This window comes from Ochotona princeps, unplaced genomic scaffold (genome assembly GCF_030435755.1).
Source record: "Ochotona princeps isolate mOchPri1 unplaced genomic scaffold, mOchPri1.hap1 HAP1_SCAFFOLD_121, whole genome shotgun sequence".
Taxonomy (NCBI): Eukaryota; Metazoa; Chordata; class Mammalia; order Lagomorpha; family Ochotonidae; genus Ochotona; species Ochotona princeps.
In genome coordinates, this window is record NW_026696772.1 from 75,960 (window position 1) to 85,046 (window position 9,087).

The window sequence follows — 9,087 nt, forward strand, 5'->3', positions numbered from 1 at the left end:
CTCCTCCCAGCCTGCCTCCAGTCCAAATGTGAACTGGTGGGTGTTGCATCCAAACCTGGCCTGGCTTGCACCTCCTCCTGACCCACAATGATTACCCCAGCCTGGACTGGGCCATCCCCAGCTTCAGCTCTCACACTTGCCAGCCTGGCTGTGTCTTGACAGGGGAGTTCCCCAAGCTCCCCAGTCAGACCATCTCCCTGTCATGATCTTGCAAACACCAGTGTGTGTCTGACTCAGCCTGACTTAGCCACCTCCAGTCCCAACATGCATGGGTGGGCACCAGACAAGCCCACCCCCAGACCTGGCTCTCCTGTGGACCAGCCACCAGACCCCATCCAGATCCAGGACGCGCACAGGTCAGTGGGTGCTACCCGGTGCAGTCTGACTCGCAGTCTCAGCTTTTGTGTGTGCTGCTGCATGTCATGGCTCAGCCTACCCCACACCCACTTCTTGGGTGTAGACCCCAACCCCAGTTCCTGTAAGTCTTGGGGATTCCATGGTCAGCTTTAGCTCAGCCCATCACCACCCCAGCTCTTGAGCAGACCAGCAGGTACTGCAGTTCCACAGGGGTGAGCCCACATATCCCCCACAGAATTAGCCACCAGACCCAGCTCTCTTGCATACTGGTTAGTGTCATGGCCCAGCCTAACATGGTCTACCCCCGCCCTAACACTCCTTGGTGGGTACTGTGGTCTAGCCCAGCCAGGCTGGCCCCCAGCCCCAGCTTTCATGTGCAGTGTGGGAGGTGGCCAATACCAACAGCCCAGCTTAAGTCTCCCACGTGGATGGTGCATTGGTCTGGCCCAGAAAGGTCGTCTGGTTTACCTCCTCCAAACCAGCTGGTCTCGCCCCCTTGCTTACCTGCAAGGAGCCTGGTCGCTGGAAATCCAGCAGCTCATTCCTGCAACATACTCCCTCAGCAGTCCTCCCTTCCACACACCCTCATACCCTCTCTCCTGAGCAATCCACAATTTCCATAACCATGGGTGCACTGGTTCCCAAGCCTGGTCTTCCAGCGGCGTGCCAGCCTGAGGCCCTGCCCACCTGCCTGGGGCCCATACATGCGTGTGCAGGTCCCCAGACCCATGCTGGTATTTGCCCCCACCGCATATCTTTATTTTAAAAAAACAGGAACAGGTAACCATGCTGGCATAGTGGCATAACTAATACAACTTTGGCATTAACCCGGCCCAGAGTGCCCGCCAGTGGTCACATTTACCGAGGGACAAGGCCACCTGGGCAGCTGTTCACAGCTGGAGAGAGGACGCATCAGGGAGTGAAGGCTGATGCGATGATTCACTCCCCAAGTGACCACCACGGCCGGTGCTGCACCGATCCGGAGCCAGGAGCCTCTTCTGGGTCTCCCACGCGGGTGCAGGGTCCTAAAGCTTTGGGCCGTCCTCAACTGCTTTCCCAGGCCACAAGCAGGGAGCTGGATGGGAAGTGGAGCTGCTGGGATTAGAACCGGCGCCCATATGGGATCCCGGCGCGTTCAAGGCGAGGACTTTAGCCGCTAGGCCACGCCGCCGGGCCCTAAACATTTTCAATTAGCATGTCATACATACATATGTATTTGCAAGGCAGAGTTAGAGAGAGAGGAGAGATCTTCCATCGTTACAGATTCACTCCCCAAATGGCTGCAATAATGGCCAGACCCGGGTTGGTCCAAAGCTGGAGTTAGGCCTGACTTCCAGGTTCCCACGTGGGTGCAGGGGCCCAGGCGCAAAGGGGAGGATGAGGGGGCCGCAGGTGCAGCTGATCCGTGGATGCACGCGGGTCACGGACTACCTTGGCGGGGCTGCGCGCGACGCCTCGCCTCGACCCAGAGCGGCCCGGGGACCTCGCCACGTGCCCGCAGTTCCCGCCACGCGTGCACCGAGGCCTGTCCCGCGCCGCAGCCGGGGCGTTACCGCAGCAACCGGCGACGCCGCGGGCCCCGCCCACCCGCGTCCACGGCCCCGCCCCACGCGCCGGGCATCTCGCGAGGTTTGCGCCCGCGCGGCGCGCAGGGACCGACGGGCGCGGGGGCCGCGCGCAGGAGGGCCAAGATGGCGGCAGCGGCGGCCTCGCTTCGGGCAGCAGTGCTGGGTCCGCGGGGCGCGGGGCTGCCGGGTGCGCGAGCCCGGGGCCTGCTGTGCGGCGCGCGGCCCGGGCAGCTGCCGCTGCGGACGCCTCAGGTGAGCGCTGGCCGGGGCCCGGGCCCCCGCGCGGCTCCGCTCCCGGTGAAGGTCACTCCGGGGAGGCTGCGGGCGCGCGCTGGGACAGCGTCCGGGGGGGCCCGGCCCGGCTTCCCGCGCCCCCAGCCCTGCTGCCCGCGGAGCCCGGGAGCTGGGCCGGGCGCCCTCTTCCCCGTAGCAGGGACTGGGGCCGAGCGTGACCGCGCGGGGCGGGCTAGGGGCTTTGTCCGAGGGGGCGTCCCTGGACGGCGCCGCCGCCGACTGTCCATCCCGACGGAGCCCGCGTCCCCAAGTGACCCCCAGCCTGACCTCGGCCAGCCGCTGTGACCTTGGCCCACGCCGGGTCTTGTGGGCCCCTCGACAGGACCCGGGGACACCCCGACCCTGACCTGAGCCCGGTGCCGGGGAGGTGGGCGTGCGGCCCGGGGCTGGGCAGGGAGGTGGGCGCGCGGGCCGGGGCCGGGCAGGGAGGTGGGCGCGCGGGCCGGGGCCGGGCAGGGAGGTGGACGCGCGGGCCGGGACCGGGCAGGGAGGTGGACGCGCGGGCCGGGACCGGGCAGGGAGGTGGGCGCGCGGGTCGGGACCGGGCAGGGAGGTGGGCGCGCGGGTCGGGACCGGGCAGGGAGGTGGGCGCGCAGGCCGGCCCCGGTGCAGCAGGCTCTGAGCGGACCTCTTGCAGGCAGCGTTCCTGTCGTCCAAGCCTGGCGCGTCCCGCGGCCGGAAGGTGATGCTGTCAGCGTTGGGCGTGCTGGCGGCGGGGGGCGCGGGGCTGGCCGTGGCGCTGCACACCGCCGTGAGTGCCAGTGACCTGGAGCTGCATCCGCCCAGCTTCCCGTGGTCTCACCGTGGCCTGCTGTCGTCCCTGGACCACACCAGGTGTGCGAGCGGCCGGGGCGGCCGGGCGGGCATGGGGTGCGGGGACCTGGACGCCGCTCACGCATGCCTTCCCCGCAGCATCCGGAGGGGCTTCCAGGTGTACAAGCAGGTGTGCTCGTCCTGCCACAGCATGGACTACGTGGCCTACCGCCACCTGGTGGGCGTGTGCTACACGGAGGAGGAGGCCAAGGCCCTGGCCGAGGAGGTGGGCAGGGGGGGGGGAGGTGGGGGGCGCGCCACGCCGCCAGCGGGCCTCCCGGGTATTGACCTGGGCTCTTGGCTGCAGGTGGAAGTCCAGGACGGCCCCAACGAGGACGGGGAGATGTTCATGCGGCCAGGGAAGCTGTCGGACTACTTCCCCAAGCCGTACCCCAACCCCGAGGCTGCCAGAGCTGCCAACAACGGCGCCTTGCCCCCCGACCTGAGCTACATCGTACGGGCCAGGTGCGCGGGCGCCGCGGGATGGGGAGGGGGCGCCCTGCGTCTGCTGGGAGCTGACACCGGGGGTCTGGTTGCAGGCATGGGGGTGAGGATTATGTCTTCTCCTTACTCACGGGCTACTGTGAGCCGCCCACGGGCGTGTCCCTGCGCGAAGGCCTCTACTTCAACCCCTACTTCCCCGGCCAGGCCATCGGCATGGCCCCACCCATCTACAATGAAGTGTTGGAGTTCGATGACGGTGAGAGCCGCCTCGGGCTGGCTGGGTGCCCTTCTCCCGCATCCTCCCCAGGTGACCACTGGTCCCATCTGTCCCTCTCACAGGCACCCCGGCCACCATGTCCCAGGTGGCCAAGGACGTGTGCACCTTCCTGCGCTGGGCATCGGAGCCGGAGCATGACCACCGCAAGCGCATGGGGCTCAAGGTGCAGGCAGCAGGGACTGGGGCACGGGGCGGGCTGGGCAGGGGTGCAGGGGGCTGCTTGGGCTCCTCTGAGCCAGCTCTGTCCCTAGATGCTGCTGATGATGGGCCTGCTGCTGCCCCTGCTGTACGCCATGAAGAGGCACAAGTGGTCAGTGCTCAAGAGTCGGAAGCTGGCCTACCGGCCGCCCAAGTGAACACGCCAGCTGTGCCGCTCAGCCTGCCTGAAGGACCCTTGGGCTCAGTGAGACTCCAGCTGGGACAGCGTGGAGGGATGGGAGACCACGGCCAGCTTGGAACCGTCACCTTGGCCTGTCACAGGAATAAATTAAACTTGTCTCTGTACCCAGCAGAACTGTTCTCTGACAGGCTGAGGGCATGGGTCCTTGGGGTTCGCACCCTGCCCGTCACAGCATCCCTGGGGCGCTGAGACAGGGAGCAAAGAAGGGACTGTGGGGAGGGGTATGCCCAGGCGCAGCCAGTGACCAAGCTGGTGACCTTGAGTGCACCTAGGGAGAGGACGGAACTGGTCAGGGACCCCCCTCCCAGCAGCCATGGCAGCTGTCGGTGATGGGGAGCCATGACGTGTGACCTCAGTAGACACTTTGGGGTGCCTGTGGTGAGATCCTTCACGTTGTGGGAGGCAGTTCCAGCTGTGGCCCGTGGGGAGTAAACCAGCAGGTGCCTTGAGCACACGCACCCACTTCATCCTGTCCTGTGGGGGAGGCATCTAAACCGAGGGTTCAGGAAGGGCTTTCGGGCCCCACGGCCAGAGCTGGGGCGGCTCGTGGCAAAGACGGAGACGGGGCTCTCGGGCCCCACGGCCAGAGCTGGGGCGGCTCGTGGCAAAGACGGAGACGGGGCTCTCGGGCCCCACGGCCAGAGCTGGGGCGGCTCGTGGCAAAGACAGAGACGGGGCTCTCGGGCAGTTCTTGAGCATCTTTAATGTCCCTTTGAGCAAAGCTGCCCCGAGATGGTCACGAAGTGATCCAGGACCGAGGGCCTCTGGCCATGTCCTCCACCACCTGGGAAGAGACCAGTCATGGCTGGGCTGCTGGCCCACTCCAGTTCCACAACCCTGGGGGATGCTAGACAGCTGGGGGGGGGTCCACTCTAGTACCTTGGGGTGCTAGGCGGAAGCTGGGAGCAGGGGGTCCCATGCACAGGGTCTCTGGGCGCTGCACATCTCACAGCCTGGGCGGCTCAGGGCGTTGATGAAGGTGCAGGAAGGACAGGGCCAGCCGGGCTGGAAAAAGGGGACAAGGGTCTACCTCCCTGCCCTTCCTGGTGGCATGGCACCACCCAGGTTTTGCCCACTCCCACCTGGCCCACCTGCAAGGGGCTGGGGAGGCTGGAGCTGGCCGGCTGAGCCCCCAGCAGCCCCGGAGGCTGGGCACACAGGTGCCCCAGCTCCCCCTCTGTCTTCAGGGGACACTGAGGGCTGAACCCTGCAACAGGAAGCAGGTTCAGGGCCATGCCAGGCTGTACCCCCACCGCCCTCACACCACAGGGACCGGGGACTAGCCTGGCGCCTCTCCGGGGGCTGAGAGCAGGTAGAGGAAGGCAGGGTCTCCGTCGTGCCGGATCCCGTAGGAGGCCAGGCTGCGTTCAGGGACACATAGGCACCGCCCGATGACCCAGCGCTGTACGGCAGGCGGGAAGCCAAACTCGGAGAACACCTAGGGCCAGAGTGTAGGGCTGGACTAGGGCCGGGGTCGGGAACCCAGCGGGGCCCCTGGGCTGTGCTCACTTGCTCCCGCAGGGCGGCGATGGTGCTGCGCGGGTGGACCTGCAGTGAGATGTGGGCCGACGACGCCACGGATGCGGCGGACGCAGCATCCTCGACCGTGACCTGCAGCCTGGGCCATGTTCAGGGTCAGGGGGGCAGGTGGGGCTGTGGCCGGGGTGGGCAAAGCTGTAGCCGGGGTGGGCAGGGCCTCACCTGAGGGACCCTGGGGGAAAGCAGGCTGCCTGCAGCTGCACGCTGAGGGCTGCGTGATGCCGAGCTAGCGTGGCTGCTGCCTGGGCCGCCCCCTCCTCGTCCCCAGCTTCGATGGCCCGGGCCAGGCGTCCCACCAGCTCCTCTGTAGGGCGAGGATGGACAGCTGGGACTGCATGCCCACTGCCCACCCCAGCCCGCCCGGCTGCCTGCCCGTACCCTTACCATTCTCCACCTGGCCGCCGGGGCTCCAGGGCAGATCCACCTCGTGCTGGGGGGCTCTGGGTGTGGAGGCACCAGGGGGACTGGGTGGGGCTGGGGGTGGGCTGCCACTGCCTGGGAGGGAAGATGCAGTGGGGCTTGGCCCCGCCATGCCTCACTGCTGCTGGTGCAGGGGTGCCCCCAGGCAGGCTGGCCTCCGCCCTCCCGAGGCCCCACTTCCCACCCAGCTTCTTGCTCACGGCCCGGGAAGCAGCCCAAGTGCTGAGGTCCCTGCACCCACAGGGAGCCCAGTGAGCCTGGCCAGCCCCTGCTGCAGCCACCTGAGGAGTGAGGGAGAGGATGCCTCTCCTCTGCAACTCCAACTTTGCAAAAAGTAACTTTACATGTACGTGCAACACTTTACTGCCCCAACATACATTTAAAAAGAAAACTTACTTATTTTACTTGAAAGTCAGAGCTAGAGAGTCCCACTTGCTGTGGAGCTGAGCCATCAGCAGCCAGCTCCTGGGTCTCCCGCATGGGCAGGGCCCCAAGCACTCTTCCCAGCCACAGGAGCTGAGCTGCCAGTAGCGCACCCACGTTGAGGCCAGCACTGCAGGCGGAAGATGAGCCTGCAATGCCACGGCACTGGCCCCTAAACTTTTAACTACATTTTTCCTAGGAGTGTTTTCACGTTCCTCCTACTTGGCAAATGGCCTGATTATTGCTCTGTCCCTTCCTGCCTGACCCGACAGGTCACACCATCTTCTCTTCCTGCTTCCCTTTGCTAGGCCCAGGAAGCAGCAGTGCAGCCCTGCCACAGCACCCACAGTCCTGTGATTCTGTGCTCTTAGCCGCTTACCTTCCTGAGTCTCCTAACCCATTACCCCACCCCACCCCCCGTGTCAGGACAGGTACGCCCAGCTCCCCGTCCCCGCCCCCCCGTGTCAGGACAGGTGCACCCAGCCCCCCGTGCCCGCTCCGTGTCAGCAGGACAGGTGTGCCCAGCCCTCCGTTCCCCCCCCCCCCCCGTGTCAGGACAGGTGCACCCAGCCCTCCGTCCCCCCGTGTCAGGACAGGTGCACCCAGCCCTCCGTGCCCCCTCCGTGTCAGCAGGACAGGTGTGCCCAGCCCCCCGTGCCCCCGTGTCAGGACAGATACGCCCAGCCCCCCGTCCCCCCATTTCAGGACAGGTGCACCCAGCCCTCCGTCCCCCCCCTGTGTCAGGACAGGTGCACCCAGCCCTCCGTCCCCCCGTGTCAGGACAGGTGCAACCAGCCCCCCGTGCCCCCTCCGTGTCAGCAGGACAGGTGTGCCCAGCCCCCCGTGCCCCCGTGTCAGGACAGGTACACCCAGCCCCCCGTCCCCCCATTTCAGGACAGGTGCACCCAGCCCTCCGTCCCCCCCCCCCCCCGTGTCAGGACAGGTGCACCCAGCCCTCCGTCCCCCCCCCCGTGTCAGGACAGGTGCACCCAGCCCTCCGTCCCCCCCCCCGTGTCAGGACAGGTGCACCCAGCCCTCCGTCCCCCTCCCATGTCAGGACAGGTGCGCCCAGCCCCCAGTCCCCCCATTTCAGGACAGGTGCACCCAGCCCTCTGTCCCCCGCCCCCGTGTCAGGACAGGTACGCCCAGCTCCCCGTCCCCCCCTCCCCGTGTCAGGACAGGTGCACCCAGCCCCCAGTCCCCCCATTTCAGGACAGGTGCACCCAGCCCTCTGTCCCCCGCCCCCGTGTCAGGACAGGTACGCCCAGCTCCCCGTCCCCCCCTCCCCGTGTCAGGACAGGTGCACCCAGCCCTCCGTCCCCCCCCATGTCAGGACAGGTGCACCCAGCCCTCCGTCCCCCCGTGTCAGGACAGGTGCAACCAGCCCTCCGTCCCCCCGTGTCAGGACAGGTGCAACCAGCTCTCCATCACCCCGTGTCAGCAGGACAGGTGTGCCCAGCGCCCCGTGCCCCCGTGTCAGCAGGACAGGTGCGCCCAGCTCCCGCCCAGCCCCCCGGCCCCTCAGCACCCACCGTCCTGTCCGTCCAGCGAGGCCCCCTGGACCAGGGCCGCCCAGCGCTGCGCCTCCTGTGAGCTCAGGAACTGCAGCCGGAGCGCGCCGGGGCCGCCCGGGGGAGGCTGCAGCTCGTGCTGGCTGGGGCCCCGCACGGCGTAGGACACGGACTCCAAGGGCCACTGCCAGCCGACCTGCGGGGACAGTGCGCTCAGCCGCCCGCGCCTCGCGGCCTCCCGCCGCCCCGCGCCCCGCGCCCCGACTCACCGCGCCCGGCCCCGCGCCCAGCACCTCCAGCCGCAGGCGCCCGGGCCGCTCCGGGTCGGCGCTCAGCTGCAGCCGCCGCAGCTGCGCCTCGGCCCCGGCGCCGGCGTCGAGCGGCAGCACGGCGGCATGCACGGCCAGCAGCACGGCGGCCGAGCTGGACCCTGCGGCCGCCCCGGCCCCTGCAGCCCCTCCGGCCGGCGGCGCCATCTGCCCCGGCCGCCGCTTCCAGGTGATGGGCACGACCCGTGGCGCCGCCGCCCGGAAACGTGACCCGCTAGCCGAAGGTTCCGGGAGCTGGGTCGGCGCCTCGCCCTCACCCCGCCCAGGGGCGGGGCCAGACAAGATCCCAGCCAATCGGCACCGGGGAGGAGGGCGGGCTCGCCAAGCCAGGAGCGTGACGGGCAGCAGCGACAGCCAGTCGGCGGGCAACGCCCGGGTGAGTGACGGGTCCCGCCCCCAATGGCGGTCCGCGCTCAGGACCCGGAGGCTGCAGCAGGCCATTCCGAGGCGTGAGGCCGGGTCCGGCGGACGCTTGTTGTTGTCCGGCGGGGAGCGGCGGTCGCTGGCTGGCCGGCTCGAGCGGCGCGGGGGCGGGCGCGGGCGCGGGGCAGGGGCGGCGCGGGGCAGGGGCGCGGGGCTATGCGGCGCCGGCGTGCCGTGGGGGCCGGCAGGGCCGGGAGTGACGGGACGTCGCCGCGGAGCAGCCCGAGGCCCTGAGGCCCGGGGCCCGAGGCCTCGGTCGGCCAGGCAGGTGGGTGTCCTCGGCCAGGCA

General features: G+C 68.4%; 2 protein-coding genes across 2 annotated transcripts; one reads left to right on the plus strand and one right to left on the minus strand.

The window, feature by feature from the left end:
- The first annotated feature begins 2,013 nt into the window (after window positions 1–2,013).
- On the plus strand, window positions 2,014–4,257 carry LOC101524542 (cytochrome c1, heme protein, mitochondrial). Its single transcript, XM_058659427.1, has 7 exons — window positions 2,014–2,177; window positions 2,857–3,053; window positions 3,132–3,258; window positions 3,340–3,497; window positions 3,572–3,732; window positions 3,816–3,916; window positions 4,005–4,257. The coding sequence occupies exons 1-7, from the start codon at window positions 2,049–2,051 to the stop codon at window positions 4,107–4,109; spliced, it is 978 nt and encodes a 325-aa protein (XP_058515410.1). The 5' UTR covers window positions 2,014–2,048; the 3' UTR covers window positions 4,110–4,257.
- Window positions 4,258–4,839: 582 nt separating this feature from the next.
- On the minus strand, window positions 4,840–8,570 carry SHARPIN (SHANK associated RH domain interactor). The gene is made up of 9 exons (XM_058659428.1): window positions 8,316–8,570; window positions 8,068–8,242; window positions 6,077–6,187; window positions 5,855–5,996; window positions 5,663–5,771; window positions 5,438–5,591; window positions 5,245–5,360; window positions 5,033–5,158; window positions 4,840–4,937 (listed from the first exon to the last, which is right to left on the minus strand). Exons 1-8 carry the CDS (start codon window positions 8,520–8,522, stop codon window positions 5,042–5,044), a joined length of 1,131 nt encoding a protein of 376 aa, XP_058515411.1. The 5' UTR covers window positions 8,523–8,570; the 3' UTR covers window positions 4,840–4,937; window positions 5,033–5,041.
- Between the last annotated feature and the right edge of the window lie 517 nt (window positions 8,571–9,087).

Coding starts and splice junctions, on each gene's coding strand:
- LOC101524542 (XM_058659427.1), top strand. CDS start 2,049: ATGGCGGCAGCGGCGGCCTCGCTTCGGGCAGCAGTGCTGGGTCCGCGG. Junction 3,498..3,571: donor AGCTACATCGTACGGGCCAG/GTGCGCGGGCGC, acceptor GTCTGGTTGCAG/GCATGGGGGTGAGGATTATG. Junction 3,917..4,004: donor GCAAGCGCATGGGGCTCAAG/GTGCAGGCAGCA, acceptor CTCTGTCCCTAG/ATGCTGCTGATGATGGGCCT.
- SHARPIN (XM_058659428.1), bottom strand. CDS start 8,522: ATGGCGCCGCCGGCCGGAGGGGCTGCAGGGGCCGGGGCGGCCGCAGGG. Junction 5,592..5,662: donor TCGCCGCCCTGCGGGAGCAA/GTGAGCACAGCC, acceptor CTCTGGCCCTAG/GTGTTCTCCGAGTTTGGCTT. Junction 5,361..5,437: donor AGCCCCCGGAGAGGCGCCAG/GCTAGTCCCCGG, acceptor TTCCTGTTGCAG/GGTTCAGCCCTCAGTGTCCC.